The sequence below is a fragment of the Xenopus tropicalis genome, chromosome 2, assembly GCF_000004195.4.
Source record: "Xenopus tropicalis strain Nigerian chromosome 2, UCB_Xtro_10.0, whole genome shotgun sequence".
Lineage (NCBI taxonomy): Eukaryota > Metazoa > Chordata > Amphibia > Anura > Pipidae > Xenopus > Xenopus tropicalis.
In genome coordinates, this window is record NC_030678.2 from 74,524,034 (window position 1) to 74,544,886 (window position 20,853).

The following is a 20,853-nucleotide window of genomic DNA, read 5'->3' on the forward strand; positions in this document are numbered from 1 at the left end:
ACACATTCGGCCCGTTCGTGGGTTAGTAAATGTGCCCCTTAGTGTAGCCTGCCCTCCTTATGCTGAAATGCTGGGGGAAAAAAATCTGCACTGTGGACAAAAAAACGTGGTTATCTGAGGCCACAAAATGCACTTGCTTTTGTGTTTGTATATGAGCCCTATGGTATGTTAGCAAGATAGGGAGAATTTAAGCCATAAAGCATGAATGAACTGAATTTTTGTGTAAGAAAGGTAAGGAACATCAAGTTCCCTTTGCAAGAAAAAAAAGGGCCAAACTCTCAGATTTTATTTTTATTACTTAAAATGACTCACTTTATTAAACATAAGCTTTAGTCTGATGATCACACCTGTATCACTATTTAAGGTACAGGGCTAGCATGGAGTGCAGGGTGCATTCTGTACCTGTCACTTGCTTCAAAGCAGGCAGTCAGTGGAGGTCTCCATATAGCCTTTACTGCACACACAGCTGGCCAGCTGACATATAGTGCCCCTAGTTTAAAGGGGTTAAACATGCAATGGTCTACCACTTTGAAACTAGTGGATTCTCTACAATATGCATTTTAACATAACAAATCTTAGTAATTCTAAGATTGCAACATTTGTACAGTAGAAAATTTGTAAACATGTACCTGATACACCTTGGTAATCAAAATTGACTCCACTCATGACTGTGCTCCTCATGTTGGTTGGTAGAACATTCCACCACTTGTACTCAAAGCCTAAAACAGCTTCTGTGCCAACTTGGCAGCTAATACAGCCTGCAGGAAGTTCATGCATAAAAGAGAATTAAGAAGGTAAGTTATTGTGTTTACAGACAAATTCACAATGCTTTGCATCTTTATACACATTTTCTCTCTGCAGAGAAGTTCTGATGATGCACATCTATTATCATATAAGCCATATTTATCTGCTTGTGTATTAAAAACCCCATATAAAGTTCTTCAGGTGATTCAGTATTGTAAATTATAGATTCTATGATTGGAAGCAGCGTTTATTTTCATCTGAACAAGGAAAGAAATCATTAAAGGGGACCTGTCACCTTAAGAAATAATTCCAAATTGTTTACTATTGTGTTTGTCTAGCAAAATAAACTTCACTTACACTATATAAATTATTTGAATCTTATTTTCTTCAGTCTTGGAATTCACAATTGCAACAAGCAAGCAGGCGCCATTTTGTGGACAGTGTTATTAAGGCAAACTTTGCATCCTGCTAAAATCTTGTTTCTGTGCCAGTATGGGGGAACCTGATGCCCATGTCCATGCACTGGTTACAAAATTAGATGGTGAGGAGAGAGGGGGGATGTGAGGAGAGCAGCAACATCTAAGAAGTTCTGAATTGAAAGTGAAAGTAACTGTCTGCCCCACCCCTATGCCTAAGGCATAGAGGCGGGGCAGGCAATATATGATTGACATCTGGGATTTTTAAATGCTTTTATAATGGGTTTGGATGTGTTAATAAAAAAATGAGTTTGGGTTTCCTTTTTAATTTGAAATGGGCTTTTATTATACAGTTTTTTATGCCTGGGTGACAGGTTCACTTTAAAGACTGCTTCAAAGAGAAAAGCCATGACGTCTGCATATCAGAACTTACTGGTGCCATTTGAGAATGAACCTAGAGGGCATGGTTCACAGGAACTGGAGTTCGTCTGATAGAAACCTGGGTTACAGGGAGGGCACTTCTTCTTAACAACAGAGGTTGGCAATGATACAGCATTTTCTACACTCTCGCTACATATCTTGGGCTCAATCCATTTAAACATCAGCTGGGTCTAAGAGTGAGATAGATACAAAAGTGGATTATATATGAGGATCAAACACACTCTCAGAATCTTTGTTAGCAAGAAATGTTTGTAACTTGCCTCCCCATTGTCATCACATGGTGTGTGTGTGTAGAAATAATCTTTTTCTGTACAAGGAGGGCGAAGGTTGCAAGAAGCAGAACCAGAATCTAAAAGTAAGAATGACATTCAAGTTAACAAAATGTCAGATGCAAAGATACCAGGCTGCAGAATATCTTATATGTCTACAAATTTAATTTCTATTCTCATGCAAACAACCATGCCCAAAATCAGTCAGTGTTTTTATCACTCTCTTTCCATACATTCATATTTCAGAGCCTCTTCAGGTGGCATTGTCCAGGGGTAGTATTTTTCAAAGCTTTATATATACTATACGTCACCATACAAAGAAGCTACTTTTACAATATTCTGACAATATTTACAAACTGAAGTGATTGCTACTATATTAAAGATTATGTAAAATGAACCTAGTTTACACCTAATAAAAGAAAATGTCAGCCACAAAAAGGCCATGTCAGCCACCTTCCCATCTCTGCTATTATAATAAAATAATACACAAGGGCTATGAATATTCTGTAAATTATACCATTATAAATGTGCCTAGTGATGTCATCAGTTATAATTGGTGCTCAGTGATGTCATTTCTGTCCAGGGTCAGCCGGTCCCCTAACACCCCCCAGGGGCCCCCCTAACCCCCCCCGCAGGGCCCATACCCGACGTCCTCCCCGAGCACGTATAAATTTAATGCGTATGGGGAGGAACAGTCGGGCAGGGGGAGCGCCGGCAAGGGTTGGACTGGGCCACCGGGATTTTTCCCGGTTTCCCAACGGCCCAGTCCGACCCTGTTTCTGTCACATGATTCCCAGAAACTTGTGTATTATAGATAGGCGTCGGAGGGGGGCCCCCCCTGGTTTTGGAATTTGTGGCTAAATGCCGGTGGAGGGGTGGGGGCATCAGGGGTGCTCTCTTTGGCCTGAGCATGTCCAAAAATGTCCTCCCTCTCCTGGCCCCCCCAACCAAAAACATCTTCTGCTACCCCTGGGTATATCCCTGTTGTAAAATATAAGGATATTAGAAGTCACATCGGAGTTCCATAAGCTATATAAAAGGTTATTTGGTCATGAAACTCCTTATATTTTACAATAGGGGGCACATTTATTCACTACATAAATTATCCTCTCCAGCTTCCGTCTGTGTCCGCCGGCTCCCTGCTGCATCTAATCTTTATAAGGCTGCGCCCCCTGCGATCCTTCATTACATGGAGCGCACGGGGCGCAACCAATCAAATTACCTGCTGACCACCAATGACAGGGCCCGTAAATCTTTAAAGGGGGCCCGAGCTTAAAAACTGTATCACAGTTGGGCCCCCTTTAAAGCAAGGATTGTCCGGCCTCGGGACAACTGTCCACCTTGTGCCCTGCCTTAGTCTGAACAAATGCAAGATGTGTGACCATTTACCTGAATATTTATCAGGGTCACATGAGATGCAGGAAGAAGCCCCTCGGTTAGAGTATGTATCTTTCGGGCACACTTGGCAGGTTGATGTTCCATTGGTGGAGGCAAATGTGCCTGGCTTGCAGGGAAAACATTCTGAAGTATAGGCAGCACCTGTGATAAGAAGGCCCGAGAAAATACAATATAATTTACTGCATCAAAAGTTATAAGGGCTCATTTAAAGCACAACTGCACTGTGCAGAATGTAATCCAGACCCATGTCTCCATGGTTTTACACACAATACAACATTTTTCAACCCTAATTTAAGCAGATTTGTGTCCGTCAGGAAGAGTTGTGCTTAGTACAATTGCATTTACTGCTCTAAAATGCACACAATTGCACTTGCATTTTGCCACAAAATTGGACAGAAGTGCACTGAAATTTCTGGCTTTCAAACTAACATAGGCACATAGGCGCTTGGTGCAACTGCAGAGAGCAGCTTTGAGCACAAATAGCTTTAACAAATGGCATCAGTTTGTGCAACTACTGCAGCAAACTCTGCATATCCACAACTGCACTTAATGTTAATGAGCCCGATAATCTCCATATTCCAGTAAATTGTTTATGTTTTATGTACACTTTTACTGAGTTGTCTCACAAATCAGCACACATTATTTATACCTAGTATTTAATTACATATACATGCATACAGAAATGTATCTTTAATATACAGTTGGAACTGATGCATTAATTAAACTTATTTGTCAGGACTGCCAATAAAAAAAAATGCCATTCCATAAAGCAAACAACTTGCAAATGGCTCTTAATCTCATATACCTGTAATCTGTATAGTCCTCAATAGCACAGGTTTAGGAATGACACTTCCCAAGTAGAAAGCTGCTGTTCTCCAGTAAAGAACATTATTGCCTTTTGTCAACGTCACCTGCAGAGATATTTATGTAAATACATTGTCAGGTTTGTAGTTGGGGCAGAGAGGTTCAGCACTTAAGCTTTAACTTAATAAAATGAATCAGAAATTTGTCTATCAAGAGAGCTAAACAAAGGGTGAGCAATAGAGCTGTTTGTGGGCAACACCCTACTGTTAAGGTCTTCTTGCTTCATTACATCAGGAGAAAAGTTTTTCTCCTCAAACTGAATATGGCCCATAGGGCCCACCTCCTAATTTGATTACAGGGCTTTCCCATAGAGCAAGTCAATTAGTAAAAACTTATCTCACTGTTTATCACTCGAAAACTCTTTTGTAGTCTATAGGAAAAGCAGCACAAAGCTTTTACCAGTGCATGGCAATAGTACATAATATATTAATTATTTTGATACACTAAGAGGCCCTTTTACTAAACTTTTTTGAGATAATTTCGTATTTTTTTAAATTTTTTTTTAATTTATACAACATTTCGGAATGTATGCAAAAAGTTTGTTAAAATTCCACAACTTTTTCACCGTTTTTGTTAAAAAACCACGAAACAATCGTATTTTGCGTAAAAACCACAAAATTCTTTAAAGCTTTGGTTAAACTTTCTTTTCACCAGGTTTGACCTGTCGAGAACCATTAAGTCCTATGAAAGGCTTCCTAAGCTAGACATGGAAGGCATTAAAGCAAGAAAGGTTTTTGTGGCTTAACAAACTTTTTCAGCATGAAAAGTTTGTGACTTTCGGAATGCAATTGCGATTTTTTCGTACGACCGAGAAAAGAATTTTCTTGACATTTAGAGCATCAGAATTTATTGTGGTTACTAAGAATTTTTACCATATAGTGATTTTAGCCCAGAAAACCATTGGATCTTAGTAAATGTGCCCCTTAAATTTTTTGATGTAACTCTTCCTTTTAAATAACATTTTCTAAGTAAATTTCCCATTATGAGTAAACTTTATTTTTTGGTTTATAATATGAAAATTTATACTTAGGTTTTAATAGAGTTTTTATGTGACAAACCATATATTTTGAGACATAAATATGTGAGACATATTTTCTCCTTGAATCAAATCTGGCCTAATGTAAGGTAATGAAGCCATCAGACTGTTGCCTATAAACATCTTTATTGCTCACCCATTATTCATCTCTCTTGTAAGAACTGTATTTGTGTTATACTAGGCAAGAGGTTCACTAATGCATTCCAAAATACCCATTTGTTAAGAGAACTATGCCTGGGATGATGGTTATAGTTATAGTGAGCGGCAAGTATTATTATATGACATATAAGTACAAGTGTTAGGGTGTATTTTTTAAATATCAAGGGAAACATGCGTGACAAAACATAATACTGGGTAGTCGTAAAGCAGTATGTTTTCAGTATTACTCACTTGGTGATAACTCCACCCCTTTTCTGTAGTTCTCATCCATCTGGAAGCCTCTTCTCTTGGTTGGCACTGATCATTTTGAACCTACAGATACAATACAAAAGGTGACTTTAAAATGTTAGACCCTCTGTTCCTTATATAAACATAACTTCACATCCCCTATATTCTGTATTGCTTTGTCATATCCAAGGCTGCAGTGAAAAGGCCACATTATACACTTTATTAGCCTGTAAAATTACAGGGCTTAATTTACTACATGTGAGAACAAGAAAAGGCAGAAATATGCAAGCAAACTTGGGAGTGCAAAAACACCTGTCATACAGTGTTGCATATGATTTATTTGCCCAGCACAATGCTCCCTTTGCATTATTTAATGTGACTAAGATTATTTCTGCACCTGCTGGAAGAGGATATCCATTTTAGATAACTAATTGCTACATTATGTACTGTGTAGCAGAGCTGTACACTGGTATCATTTAGTAATATCTACAATATATCAATACCAATTTCTTTTCTGTGAGCAATGATGTTTTATATATAAATATGTCAGTTAAGGCTGATCAATATTTAAAGTTGTGTGTTAGCTTTACCAGTATAACAGTAATCTTTGCACAATAACTTACCATTGTAAAGGTCTCTGTTTTTATCATGCTCACCAATGATGCTGCATACCTTGTAGAAAACGACGCTTATATAAAGCTTTAATAAAGCAGCTAATTTCTCAGCAAGTGAACATTAGTTTTTGTCAAGGCATACTTTAAGTAATATAATGTGGCCATATCACTTAAACTTTGCTCCTACAATATACTGTTACTACATTGTATAGGCAGAAGTTTTATTCCTTGTCAGTACTCTATAAAGGTAGTTTAAAAAAGCAAGTGATACTCACAAAGAACTCAAAGCCAATCTTACTGTCTGGGTATAAGTATTCAAATGCTACAGATCCCTCCTGCTTTAGGTTGATAGAATACATTAGAGCAGTTGAACATTCATCTGTGTTTGAGGCAACATATTCACCATGTGGTTCCCACTGTGACCTTGGAGGAAGTCATTAAAGATAAAATGAACAGAGATAAACCCAGAAAAAAAATGTAATAGAATATTGCAGAGTAATTTGAAAATGTTGAATTTGTACCAAGAAACTAGTTATACTCATAGTAATTAAAAGGTAGTACCCTAATGCATACCTCCCAACATGTAAAAAAAAGGAAAAAAGGGACAAAACAAAATGCCACGCATAGTGTGGGGAAATTTTTTGACCACGCCATTTTTGTGACCACACCCCCTAAACTTGCAGCTCTGCAGTAAAGTGTGACTGAAATTTATCAAAGCACAGGTCACATGGCTGTTATTTCAATGCATTGAAAAAGGATTTCAATGCACAATTCTGCTGTAAAAGCTTTATTAACTGATGTTTTCTCAGTTCCCCCCAAGAGACCTGTTTATCTTAGTTACAATTGTATTAGTTACAAGTGCAGGTGTTATTCTGGGCTGTCTGCCAAAAGCCTACTTATCTAATTAAGTTTGAGAAACTTTGTATCTTTTTTGGTGTTGACTGCAGGAGATCAAAGGGAAATGAGGGACTTTTCAATAATAATCCAGGACTGCGGGCTGAATTGTTAAAATCAGGACTGTCCCACAAAAATCTGGACAGTTGGGAGGTATTAGTGCTGGGCGGTATACCGGTAAAAACCGAACACCGGTTTTTTTTGAAAAAACGATATCAATTTTTTACATACCCCCATACCGGTGTGCGCGCTACCTGGCAATTTTTCCGAATACTTCCGGGTGCGCGCGTGACGTCAGCGCGCGCGTGACGTCAGCGCGCACGCGACGTCGTGCGCGTGACGTCAGCGCGCACGCGACGTCAGCGCGCACAGTAAGGTATTTGGGTTCATACTTTGTGCCAGTGTGCCTCTTCAGCTTACTCTGGTCAAGTACATTTACTGATGCAAGGGAACCCTGCGACTATTAACAGCCTGAACCTGAGAAAATTTCAGCCCATAGCGAATTGCATCATTAACCACAAGTGACTTGCACCAAGTGAGTTGAATTCTAATGCCATTATTAATGCCACACATTAGAAGTTATGCCATCCAAACACAAATGCAGAGGGGAGAACCCATGTACTGCAGCCTTAGCACAATGTACTGAAACAGATAGCAATTTGTGTCCATGTTGGTGCATAGTCTGTTGCAGTAACTTAGCATCTGCCCGCAATTAAGCTAAAACTCTGCTCTGTGGGAAAAAACTCTGGCAATTTTTGTCCAAATTTGCACATTGTGTTTGGAAATAAGCCTTTTAAGTTTTTGTTTAAAAGCTTAATCCCTCACAATTATAATATAGGTAATATGCGGATGGGGGGGTGTTTGGGGTGGCGGGGTGAGGGGGGTGCGGATGGGGGGGTGTTTGGGGTGGCGGGGGGGGGTGTTTGGGGTGGTCACCTAATCATGCATGGGGGAAAAAAAATACCGTCAAATACCGTGATACCGATATAATTTTGAAAAATACCGTGATATAAATTTTTGGTCATACCGCCCAGCACTAGGAGGTATGCCCTAAATGCAAGGATTTAGTTGTGTTAGAACAGAAGAGAACAGAACAAACAATACTAATACATATCTGTCTGTAATTATATGATAGCCCATGATGGCAATATCAAAATGTAACACCAAATGTGTTTTTTTTTAGAAGGTATTGCTCACATGCTACAGTTCATGTTGATTCCATCATCTGCTGTGTACTGATTGCTGGACATTGTAGAGAAGCCATGTGGAAGCTCTTCCCATTCATCAAAACGCACACCAGTTCCAAGAGAGTAGGTACCTCCTCCACACGGCATACATTTTTGCTCCTCCATATCAAGAAACTGTCCTGCACTGCAGGAGAATGCTAGTGCAGACAGAAAACAGAGTTAGCTGTTAAGAAGACTTCAAAGTCCTCTTCTAATAAAGTAGTATCTATAACTACAGCGCTATATGTCAGTGACAAATCTAGCTTCTCCTGTCTTCCAATTCAATTTTGTGAAGGGGTTTACAATATTCCCAGCATTTAGTTGTGGTATTTTAGTTGTTATACCACACTATCATCACTATCAACGTAAAATCTAAGGAGCCGGTGATAAATTTGCTAGTAAAGCAAGTTTAATTTATATCCGTTCAGCTTTTCACTATTGAACCACATTTGCCTCGGCTTCAGTTTCAAATAAACATTGTTGGGGTTGATTCTTATGAAGTTTCCTCTATAAAAGGAATATACAACTGGAGGCCAGTTAGCTCAGCTCAGCTCTCTTTGTATGACATTTTTTATAATAATTTAGCCTAAAACATGTAAAACAGAGGAAAATTAGCCCATGGTAAGGAAAATCTCTGATCTAAAATGTAAAAAAAAAATTGCATGCTTAGTTAGCGCACTTGTCTCAATATACTGTATTATTTTGCCTACTGTAGATTTACTGTACATAAACTTAACAAAGGCATAGTCAGACTGCAAGATTTTAAAAATATTAAGCATATGCAGGTATGAGATCTGTTATCCAGAAACCCATTATCCAAAAAGCTCAAATTATGGGAAGGCCATCTCCCATAAACTCCATTTTAATAAAATAATTCTAAAACTTCTAAAAATGATTTCATTTTTATCTGTAATAATAAAACAATACCTTGTATTTGATCCCAGTTAAGATTTAATGAATCCTTACCTTTGATTTCTAGAAGATGTTAGGTTAGGTATGATAATGCAAATTATGGGAAGGCCCTATACCTGTGTTATATGCAAAAATGCATATAATAATTTCTCACATTGTTATGCAACAATGGATATCAATCAGATGGGTGATGACTGCATACAATACTTTGTAGTGCACACAATCACTATAAATCTTCATACAGGTGGTGTAATATCACCACCTGTATAATCCTGTCTCCCCTGACACCACCTCTCTTCATATGGTAATGGAACTACTCATTGACTAGTACAAAACATACTTACAGACAATTCTTGGTAACATAAACTTTTCACCTTTTGGTATCATAAATAGCACGTAGCTGATATCATATCCTAGTACTTTGTGATGGCTCTTACCTTCACCTTCTAAACCTTTCAACTCATCATCATCTTCCCAATGTCACTATATTAGTTTGATACACTTACAATTCTACGTTTCTACTATGCAGAATTTAACCTTTTGCATTCATTTCCACTGTTAAAAGTAAGCTTCTTTAATGCTGCATGGCTGTTTGCCAGGTATAATGGATCTTCAGTACAAAGCAACCTAATATTGGCCACCTATCCCTCAAAGTTATAACCTTCTTCCACATACTTACAGCACTCTGTGCCCTTGACTGGGTCTGGAAGCCCAGTGCAAAGTCCTGGGGTATGAGGAACTGCCACCCGCCACCTTGTTCCTGAGCTGTCGCACTCTGTATATTCATAGTGGTACTCTGACTGCAAGGGCAAGAGATTAACAAATTACATACACAGAAAGGAATTGCTTTTATTTTTCTTCTAGGTTGTGGTAAGTAATTATAGCAAAAGGAGATAACAGTTAATCAGATCACAGATGAACATCTTGCAAAAGTGGCACACAACAAAGGGAGTGGGTTGTTTAAAGGAGAATGCAAGTGAAAATTTAAAAAGCATACTGCCCAATAGTCCTCCTATAGTTTAGTAAAAAAGCCACACTTTTGGCTCACCTAATCAAATATTTACTCAGTCACACTTACTTCACATTTTCTAGAACAGGCAGCCATCTCTAAAAAGGTATTCTCCCTTCCTTTCCCTCCTTGCTTCATACTGCACATGTGTTTCATTCCCTCCCCCCTCCCCTCTGCCAGATCCACTTCTGATTGGCTGGTGGGCATGTGTAGCTCAGAACAGCAGACAGGATCAAGTTACACACATGCTCAGAGAATAGGAAGGCTGCCGCTGGCAGCCTACAGGAAGGACAGAGATTTCAGTGATGTCACTGTAGTCTTCACACTGCTGTAGGCTGCCAGCACCATATCTCAGAGAAGCAAGCAGGGATCCTGGGAATTTAGATATGCAGTAAGTACTTAAAAAGAATGCCTTTAGACTTACTTTTAATTTATATTAACCTTTCATTGTCCTTTAAAGAGCTTATTTTTATTTAAAGGGGGATCTGTCACTTATTTGTATTTGCAAATTAGGATAAGGAAGGGCTTAAAGAGAACTGTCTTTATGTGATAAAAAGTAATGCGATTTTTAAGGATTCGGTTTGGTCAGAGGAATGGATTTGGCTGAATCCGAATCCTGCTGAAAAGGGCTGAATTTTGGCCGAATCTCGAACCGAATCCTGGATTCAGGGCATCCCTAGTCTGTGCATGTGACTCAGGTCTCCCTTTCTGCTGCTTTTTGGTGATGCAAAGCTTTCCCACAAAATGGTGCCTTCCTGCAGGCTCTAATTCTGGATTCCAAAATAATGAAAGAAACATGATTTAAAATATCTATATAGTGTAAGCAGAGTTTATTCTGCTTGACTAACATGATAAAATAGGATTCTAAATTATTTATGAGGGTGACAGGTCCACTTTAAGGGGAGTGGGCTGTTTATACACAGTTTATTATATTTTGAAACTAACATATGATCAAGGTTAAAAACAAAATAATGATGGATTAGTGCTTTACAAAAACAAAATATGATGTTTTAAAAATTAAATTAATAGGCAGAATACATTTTCAACTTTATTTTGCTCATGTTGATAGATAAAGAGTAAATTCTTTGGGTCATTCCCAAATATTTAGATTGCAATTGATCCTGTCAGTCAAGTAAAGATAATCATGTAGGACAGAAAAGATTTGGCAATGCACAAAATTCATAATGCTATCATTCAAATTCTAATTTAGTTATGTTTATTACTATAACATGGTAATAATAATATATAATATGCATGACAGTGATACAGTCAAACAGATCAACTCTGATCACTTGAAACACAGGAACATAGCCCCTCACTGAAAGCTACCCTAATATAGTATAAGCCAAGCAGCACAGTTGGAAATGTGATATGATCAGCGACGGATTTCTAATGGGGGCGCCCCGAGGCCGCCCCCATTCTGCGCGATAGTTAAAACTCCCATAAGGAGCAATGGGGAGAGGTCCCCATTGCTCCGTATGGGAGAAAAATTTAAAAATTGCACTGCGGAGGGGCGGCTTGCTGCCCCTGAGTTTGTGCCAGCCTAGGCCCAGCCCTTTGTGGCCTTGCCACAAATCCGGGCCTGGATATTATCCTCAAACGGCATCTAAATGGGACACTAGTTACTGTTAAAGTCGCTTCTTAGACATAACAGAGACAAAATGTCTGCAGACAAAATCACCATAGGGCTCCTTTATAAACCAAAGCAGAGTATAACGTGTACAAAAGGAGAACCCCATACTCTTTTTTTGTTCACAATGCAACTGATTTTCTCAGCTTTCCTCTATAGTTTTACTTGCAGATGCCAAATGCTAATTTTGTGCCACAATATTTTGCTCCTAAATATGAATGGCAAGTGGGCAGGTACACGTTGTGCCATCCTATGTAAGGGCAATTCCACATGGATGCTGCTTAATTGCATGTCATTTCTGGTGCCCTAAGATGCACAAGATGAGCCTCAAAATAGGCTCTAGCATTTTAAATATATAAAGGCTCTAGCCACATAGATACCCATTATAAAGCACCAGACTATGGCATTTGCCAGAGTTTCCAGATTACCAGCACAGACAAGAGCCCTATACTTACCTCCTGCTCTAAGGAGCAGAGTATTGTAAATGAGCCCTTCTCTGTTGTGCCTAGCTAATGAATCTGTTTTATTGCCAGAACAGTAGTTTATACATTCTGAAAATGAGATTATCTGTAATTCTTAAACAATATCATAAATGTAACACTGTACTAGTGCCTGACAGTCTGATAGCAATATTGTGTATATATGACTTGCCAGTAGGGTACACTAGAGCACTGCTAAACTTTCCTTCAGTCTAGCCTTTTTACAGTAGAGATATTTATTTGTGATGATTAATTTATGTCATTTTGGAATTTGCTTAAATTTACCAATTAAAATAAATCAACAGGATTAGTGTGATGTAATAATTGCTTTTACTAGAAGAGCTTGTGGTTTTTTTTTAGCATTATTTTGTTTTTGCATTTTATCTAAACAGGAATCTGAAAGTATGTGTCAGTGTTTGCTTTGGCTCTGAGCATGAAGTAAAACAAAGAAAAAGCAGAAGAGAACCGGATCCAGGATACTAATTGATGCACAAGCACCAACAGAACAAATTATTTTAAAGGAACAGTATAGTTTAAGGTATTTTAGTAAAAGCTATTGTTATGATCTTTAAAGATATTTATAAAAAAATAAAAAAAACATGCTTCACAGCATGCTAACAATTGCCTATTACAGACCAGAACCACAAAAAAAAGTAAAAAAGTACTTTGAAAGCAGTTTGGATAAATTATTGGTATGGCTGAGCATAACATTAGAGGAGGGGTAACCCAACTGCTATGCTGCCAAGTTTTTTCATCCTCAGCTACTATGTTACTATGCATGCTTTCCTTATTAAAAATAAAGAGAAAAAAGGATACCTACGAATGGTTCTAAATATTTTGAGGCATAGGCCTGTAATCCAGAGAACTGCATTATGTAATCAGATTGTGCAACATATATTGCAACATTTTTAAAAAACATTGTCTGAGAAGGTCTGTTGAAATATTTAGTAGGCGTTAACAATATCTGTTATAATACATGGGTGGCAATTTAGGACCATGTGAACATAATAGTTATTAGAAATGTGAGCCTGTGTTTAAAGTTAGGCAACCTGCTGGCTAGCGTTCTCACACTTTCAGGACAGGTTACACAATTTTTAGGGTTGTTCAGCTTGCAGCTCTCTAACTGTAGATGAAATACAATACTTAACTGCTCCTAAAAGCCTTAAAGCACAAGTAAAATGAACTTTTTTTGACTTTATTTGACTTGACCTTTTTTTTATGGAACATTAGTTACCAGTTTGTTGTGTTAAGGTGCACTTGTTTGTTAATGTCATCAGGTTTATCAGTTTATAACCAGCTTTAAGCCATCTTTTATCTGTTGACTAAATTTTCATGTTTTATTGCATACTTATTATAAATTTTAGACACTGCACACCATTTGCCGACATGCTATTGACATACCCAGTTACGGAGGGTGGCCCAGAGAACAAAGTCGGTGTGCACTGGGTTAAATATAATACCAAAATCAAAAAAGGGAAAAGAAAAACAGACCCACTCAGATGTTATTTTCTACTGCATACCTACCAGTGGTTTTAAGGACAGTTCCCAATCACAGATCCTAAAAGGGATCCTAAAAAAAGATCCTAAAAAAAAGATCCTAAAAGCTTACAAGTATATGGTTCTGGGTAGATCAAGGGATATATTTTGTTTGGCACAACACAGGGCTTAGTAATTAATACTGAAAATGTTTAAAATTTCAATGTATTTTTTGCACAAAAAAATCGGATCAGTTTTGCCGCTGTTTACAATCGTTTTTTTCCGTAAGCATTTTCATGATATTTGCGATCTTCGGAAATTTCGGGATTCAAACTTGTGTTTTGATAAATCTGCCCCTATGTGTAAATGCTTTTAGGATGTTTTTATTCCCACAATGTCAGTCAGTTTTGTCAAATTTGAACAAAACAGATAAATAAATGTATGTGCCAGCCGAAATAACCCAGATGCTGTCTAGAACACCTGTACCAAATGTTGATTGTGTTTAATAAATAGAAGTGCAGTGTAGCATCCATTTTACTTAATGAGTTCCATTGTAATTTTTTATACTTGCACTGAGCAATCACTTTGTGATTTTTTCTATTTCCTTTACAGCAAATAATATTAAAATCCATGTCTTGCTTTAAAAAAAGGAATTGTAGACATAAGCTCAATATCAGGGCCCCTGTCCAACAGATCAGTTTCTGTTTACCTGACAGGCTTATTAACTTACCATATTTCCGCTTTGATATACCTCCTCTGCCTGGTTAAACAATGAGAGTAAGAGTAGTGGTAAACAGAGAGATTTCAGAGTTTTGTCTGCCAATTTTTTTACTTGCTCCAACATTAAATTAAAAATCCCTGAAACCACCTTCCATTGGCACCTGAATTAAAGTACCAGTATCGTAAATAAATTAAAATATTTTTGTTAACATAAAGTTAAATTTTAGGGGGGTGGGGCCTATGTGTAGAAGAACATGCACAGAGCAATCCAACACTGCTGTTAAAAAATCATTATCTTTATTTTCTCTTTTTTCTTTAAAAGCATATTGTGCATATACAAAAAGAACCACACGCTTGACACGTTTTCGTGGTATCACACCACAAAAGCTTTTGAGAAAGTGGTGTGATACCACGAAACGCGTCAAGCGTGTGGTTCTTTTTGTATATGCACAATATGCTTTTAAAGAGATGAGAAAATAAAGATAATGATTTTTTAACAGCAGTGTTGGATTGCTCCGTGCATGTTCTTCTATATTGGTAATTTTGCCGTCTGGGTTCCGGCCTGTGCGTTGAGCACACACTGCCTGACCGGTAAGGCTCCCGTGGTTTTAGATTTGATTAAATTGCACTGTATCTGGCACAAAGGCAGTCTCTCTCTCTCTCTCTCTCTCTCTCTCTGTCTCTGTCTCTCTCTTCCCAGGGAAAGGGCCAACGTGTGGTAATAAGTAAGCTATTACAGTAACTGATAAGTTGCCTAACAAATTGACCCTCGCAATAAATTAAGTTTTCTTGTCCTGTAAAGTTTAATTTTGTATGGGACCAGAGTCCCACAAGCCATGAAAAACATCCCTAGGCCATTATTCCTCCTCCATCAAACTCTACTGTTGGCTTCAAGCATGCATTTTGGCATCAGACATCCACACTTTTCTGTCAGACTGCCAGATGGTGAAAAGCCATTTATTATTCCAGATGTTTTCACTTCTCTAGAGTCCATGCAGTTAATGCCTGGCATTGCACAGTGATGTTAAGTTTGATCACCCATAGCAACCCCTTGTTTCATACTAATAGTTCTTCTGCTGATATTACTGGAGACAATTAGGAATTTAGCAATGTCATTTTAGATTAAGGGGCTGATTTACTAACCCACGAATCCGACCCGAATTGGAAAAGTTCCGACTTGAAAACGAACATTTTGCGACTTTTTCGTATGTTTTGCGATTTTTTCGGATTCTTTACGAATTTTTCGTTACCAATACGATTTTTGCGTAAAAACGCGAGTTTTTCGTATCCATTACGAAAGTTACGTAAAAAGTTGCGCATTTTTCGTAGCGTTAAAACTTACGCGAAAAGTTGCGCATTTTTCGTAGCGTTAAAACTTAAAAGGTGCAAAGTTTCGCGTAAGTTTTAACGCTACGAAAAATGCGCAACTTTTCGCGTAAGTTTTAACGCTACGAAAAATGTGCAACTTTTTACGCAACTTTCGTAATGGATACGAAAAACTCACGTTTTTACGCAAAAATCGTATTGGTAACGAAAAATTCGTAAAGAATCCGAAAAAATCGCAAAACATACGAAAAAATCGCAAAATACCGATCATTACGAAAAAAACGCAATCGGACTCATTTCGACCCGTTCGTGGGTAAGTAAATCAGCCCCTAAGTGTTCAGATATTTTTGGCTAAGAAATGTGTCAGGTACTTATGATCATATAGTGTACATGATCCTTATTTTGACTTTGTAATCTGAGTTTAATTTTGCTTTGGTGCAAATTTTCAAAAAAACAGCTGGAATCACCTTTAAAGGGCATGGCTGTTTATTTATTCATTAGTTGTGGGTATTGCACTACTTGAATTTGGGTGCTCTTGTCATACTGACTTTTCTGTTCCAGAACTCTTCCGGAACCCAATTCTTTTCTTCTGCTCCAGTTTCAAGATCTTACAGTTGTAGGACAAGAACAAGTAAAGGCTTAAATTAAGTGAGTTAACATAGCCTATAGGAATAGCATCATGTTGCCATGGAGATGCTATGTTCCCTACTGAATTTCAACAATCCAAATGCCTTTAAACCAAAACTGACTTAGTGACTCACTAAGTGACTTTAAAGGAGGTCTTATCATTACTTAGAACTCATAGGGTACCTTTCCCCAACCTGAACCGCATTATTTTCGTGCCCCCAGTCTGCTCGTACAGCCTGCGCTACAACGTTCTTTCTTTCTTTCTATGTTTGGCCTTTAACTCGGTGACCATTTTGCCCAATGTGATGTCATCATTTACTTGTTCCTCTCCATCTGCCTGACCACTTGCAGAAGCTTTTTTTTCAATAAAACTTTGTTAAAATGTGCCCAAATTGACATATGCACATGTGCATCACGCCACAAAACAAGGAGAATTCTGAAGGGAGTAGGGAGTAAGAGAGCTGTTGATATGCAGAGACATCGAGGGAATGCTGCAGCTTCCTCGTTTACGTTTTAGCGCCCCGGAGTGTCAGGTATTTCAAGAATGTTGTGAGGCTTTTAGCCTTACCAACTTTTCAAGTGGCCTTTATTTTTTTATTTTGTATGATTTTGGAATTATTACCCCGGAGCAAAAAAACTATTGCTCTGTGAGGCTATAATTTTATTGTTATTGTTACTTTTCATTACATATATTTCTATTCAGGCCCTCTCCTATTCGTATTCCTGTCCCTCTTTAAAACCACTGGCTGGTTGTTAGGTTAAAGTGGCTCCTAGAACCAGATTGCTCCCGAAATTCAAAACTGCTTAACAAAAAGCTAAATAATTCAAAAACTGCAAATAATAAAAAATGAAGACCTATTGTGAACTCAGAATAGCAATCTCTACATCGTACTAAAAGTTAATGGTGAACAACCCCTTTAAGTTGAATCCTTCAGAATTTCTAGACTTTTTTTTCTAGACATTCAAGACTTTTGGGGGAACGTAATAACAGTTAACTTTTAGCATTTGTGAACCCGGAAACTATTTATCTATCTCATCCACCAGTGACAGAAAAATTGCAAATTTTATAGTTTGCACCAAAAAGGGCCATAAGAGTATGCCACCATTTAAGTAATGCAATTAAATAATTGCAACCTACTGTGTTATGAACATTTTATGCTTTTAACGCTTAAAATATGTCTGTGAATTATGCGTTAGGACTATTCCTATTAGATAATCATTGCAATGCGATGAACATAGCGCTTTGTGATAATTGAGATTTTTGCGCATGCACTATGACTAGTAACGTTACTTAATTAAAGATCATTTTTTAACGCATAAAACTATGCGTTAAGTGATAACGAGCTTTTGTGTATCAGCCCCAAAATGTTAACCCTAAAGCCACAGGAGTAAACCCAAAATACTGACTGTAATGCTCTGCAGAACAAACAAAAAAAACCCATAAAAATATTAATCAAAACCAAGATGCTGACTCTAAAGCTCAAACTTTAAAGCCCTGGGAGTTTTACTCCCATGGCTATCAATTCACTGTTTGCTCATAACAGCAATGGGCTGTGAAAGTAGACGGAAATCACAAGGCCATCTCTATAGTGACATATACTAAGAAAACCATTTGATTCTCTTCAGTCAACCCTTGTCTTAGCAGGAGCTTATGGCAGAAAAACTCCTGAATGTAACATGTCACTCTATGTGTGTACTTTTCTATTACTACACAGGCAGAGAAACATCCTGGTGTGGCCACAAGGGCAATGACACATGTAGCAACTTTTCATGAGGGAAATTACCAGTCCCGCAAGTGAGAAATACCCGGAAAATACCTTGTAATACAGATCCGTTTCATCCAAAACACTTTACAAGCTGTGATCCTGGCTAATGGCAAGAAAATGTGAAGAAGGCATTTTCTTGTGATTACTCCGAAATACTGCCTATAAAGTGGTTTACATGCGGCGATTCTAATGGATCCAGATGGCAAAGTATTTTCGGGAGGATTGTAGCCCGCTGGAAATCTGTGCTTCACATGGGTGACATATCTCCTAATCATTGCCATCGCCTCGCGTACCATTGTCCTAAGAGGGTCAGACGCAGTAATGCACCTGATTCCATCAAAAAATAGAGGTGTATAAAAACTCTCTCTCTCATATTCTTTCAAGAATATTTCAATCTATTGCAAAAAGATTCTGGACACAGTAGTCTCTGACAAGAAGACACAGAGGACCATCTACAATTCAGAAGGAACAAAACACCCCTTTGATGGTTTGCTTACTCTTTGCTTACAATTTAATAGAGCCCTGTGCTCTTTTGCTTTTTAAACCATTAGTCAGGACCCTGATTAAGGCCAATGTCAATTACTTACTACCAAAGGGAAAGTACACAATTTTACAAAATCTGACATGTTTCTCTCACTTCTTACCCATAATTCCAGCATACTGTAATTGAATCTTCAATTTTTGCTTATTGTTCTAATCACAATTTGTTTTTGTAATTTTTAACCTAATCAGGGCAAAAAGAGATATAAGTTTTGCTTGTTTGTTGCAATTTAGTTTATTAGATTATTAGTATAAACCCCCCCCTTTACCCTTTGTTGTGACTGTTTTGAAAGCAAGGGGATTATCTGTACACTGTAAATCATATCATCTACCTTTGCAAGGACCAAACATGGAGTAACTTCATATTCCCTGCTTTCCCTGTTTAGCTTAAGAAAACCATAGATCAATAGGTAAAAAATTCAGCACAAGCACTGTTTTTTACACTGACGTTGAACAGGGAGAATATAATTCCCTTTTAAAAAGCAATGATAAGAAGAGCTGAGGGTTTTTTTTTAATTTCAGCAAGCACATCTTCTGTACCTAATGCTACAGGGGTGATATTAAATTGGCGCAGAGTTCACTCGTTTCTGAACTGCCTTCTGAATGTCAATTAATGACTTATTACGTGTTGTATTGTGATTTTTATATTCTATTCTATATAAACTTCTATATATACTTGTAACCTTTGCTGTAGATATATTTATTTACAGTCACCAAAACAGCTTCTCCAATATAAGTTGTTAGGGCTGTGGCACACGCTGAGATTAGTCGCCCGCGACAAACTAATCTCGGGGGATGGCATATGCGATTTGCCGAAATCGTCAAAGTTGCCTCGAGAGGAAAGGAAAGCAGGCAACAGGAAAAGTCCCAGGTGCCTGGGAATCCTTGTTTTGTTGATGATAACCTGGGGATTTGTATAAGGGCTGTGGCACACACTGAGATTAGTCACCCGCGACAAATCTCCCTTGTCACGGGCGACTAATCTCCACAATATGCCATCCCACCGGTGATTTACATTCTCGTTGGTGGGATGTCATATCGTGGAGATTAGTCGCCCATGACAAGGGAGGTTTGTCAGTGTGTGCCACAGCCCTTATACAAATCCCCAGGTTATCATCAACAACACAAGGATTCCCAGGCACCTGGGCTTTTTCCTGTTGCCTGCTTTCCTGCCTCTTTATTCCTTGCCTGGTCGGAAAAATGTTCATTAATGCCAATGTTATTAGAAGGGGAGAAAGATAACGATGTAGGATGGCTGGTACTTTTTTTCCAAAAAAATGTAGCAGCCGTGGTCAGGAACCCTGTAACTCACAGACTATGGGCACAGAAGTCTACACAGTTAAAGGACCTGTCTAGTCCTAAGTTTCCCTATACACTGGGTCCCTGTCTGGTAAGGTACTGTCGTGGTGCAGGTCCCTTTCCGAACTCGTTGGAGCCTCAGATGCTTAACTACCTGGCTTACCACTATCTCTCACCACCTACGGTGAGCTCCAAGAGCCTGACTTGTCACTAGCCAATGTGGACAAGTGTAAAGTTATGCACTTTGGTAGAAATAATATGAATATGAGCTATTAACTACATGGTAGTGTGTTGGAGGTATCCTTAATGGAGAAGGTTCTGGCGTTTTTTGTAGATAACAAGTTGTTAAATTCCAGGCAGTGTCATTCAGTGGCTTCTAAAGCAAATAAAGTGCTGTCTTGTATAAAAAAAAGGCATTGACTCAAGGGATGGAAACATAATTTTGCCCCTTTATAGGCCCCTGGTAAGGTCTCATCTTGAGTATGCAGTGCAGTTTTGAGCTTCAGTCATTAAGAAGGATATTAATGAGCTGGAGAGAGTGCAGAGACGTGCAACTAAACTGGTAAAGGGGATGAAAGATTTAAGCTATCAGGTTAGACTGTCATGTTTGGGGTTGTCTTGTCTGGAAAAAAGGCACTTGCGAGGGGACATGATTACTCTGTACAAGTACATTAGAGGGGATTATAGACAGATGGGGGATGTTCTTTTTTCCCATAAAAACGATCAACACACCAGAGGCCACCCCTTTAGATTAGAGGAATGGAGCTTCCATTTCAAGCA

The 20,853-nt window shown here is 38.2% G+C and overlaps 1 protein-coding gene across 1 annotated transcript in view; it reads right to left on the bottom strand.

Moving 5' to 3' along the window:
- kiaa1324 (UPF0577 protein KIAA1324 homolog) overlaps positions 1–20,853 on the bottom strand; it is a 43,877-nt gene that overhangs the window by 18,032 nt on the left and 4,992 nt on the right. Inside the window, exons 2-10 of the mRNA XM_002939640.5 lie at positions 9,881–10,001; positions 8,261–8,447; positions 6,445–6,592; positions 5,559–5,639; positions 4,074–4,179; positions 3,260–3,409; positions 1,862–1,950; positions 1,594–1,771; positions 630–758 (exon numbers count right to left, since the gene is read on the bottom strand). Coding sequence (XP_002939686.2) covers positions 630–758; positions 1,594–1,771; positions 1,862–1,950; positions 3,260–3,409; positions 4,074–4,179; positions 5,559–5,639; positions 6,445–6,592; positions 8,261–8,447; positions 9,881–10,001 — 1,189 coding nt within the window. The remainder of the gene's footprint in view (positions 1–629; positions 759–1,593; positions 1,772–1,861; positions 1,951–3,259; positions 3,410–4,073; positions 4,180–5,558; positions 5,640–6,444; positions 6,593–8,260; positions 8,448–9,880; positions 10,002–20,853) is intronic.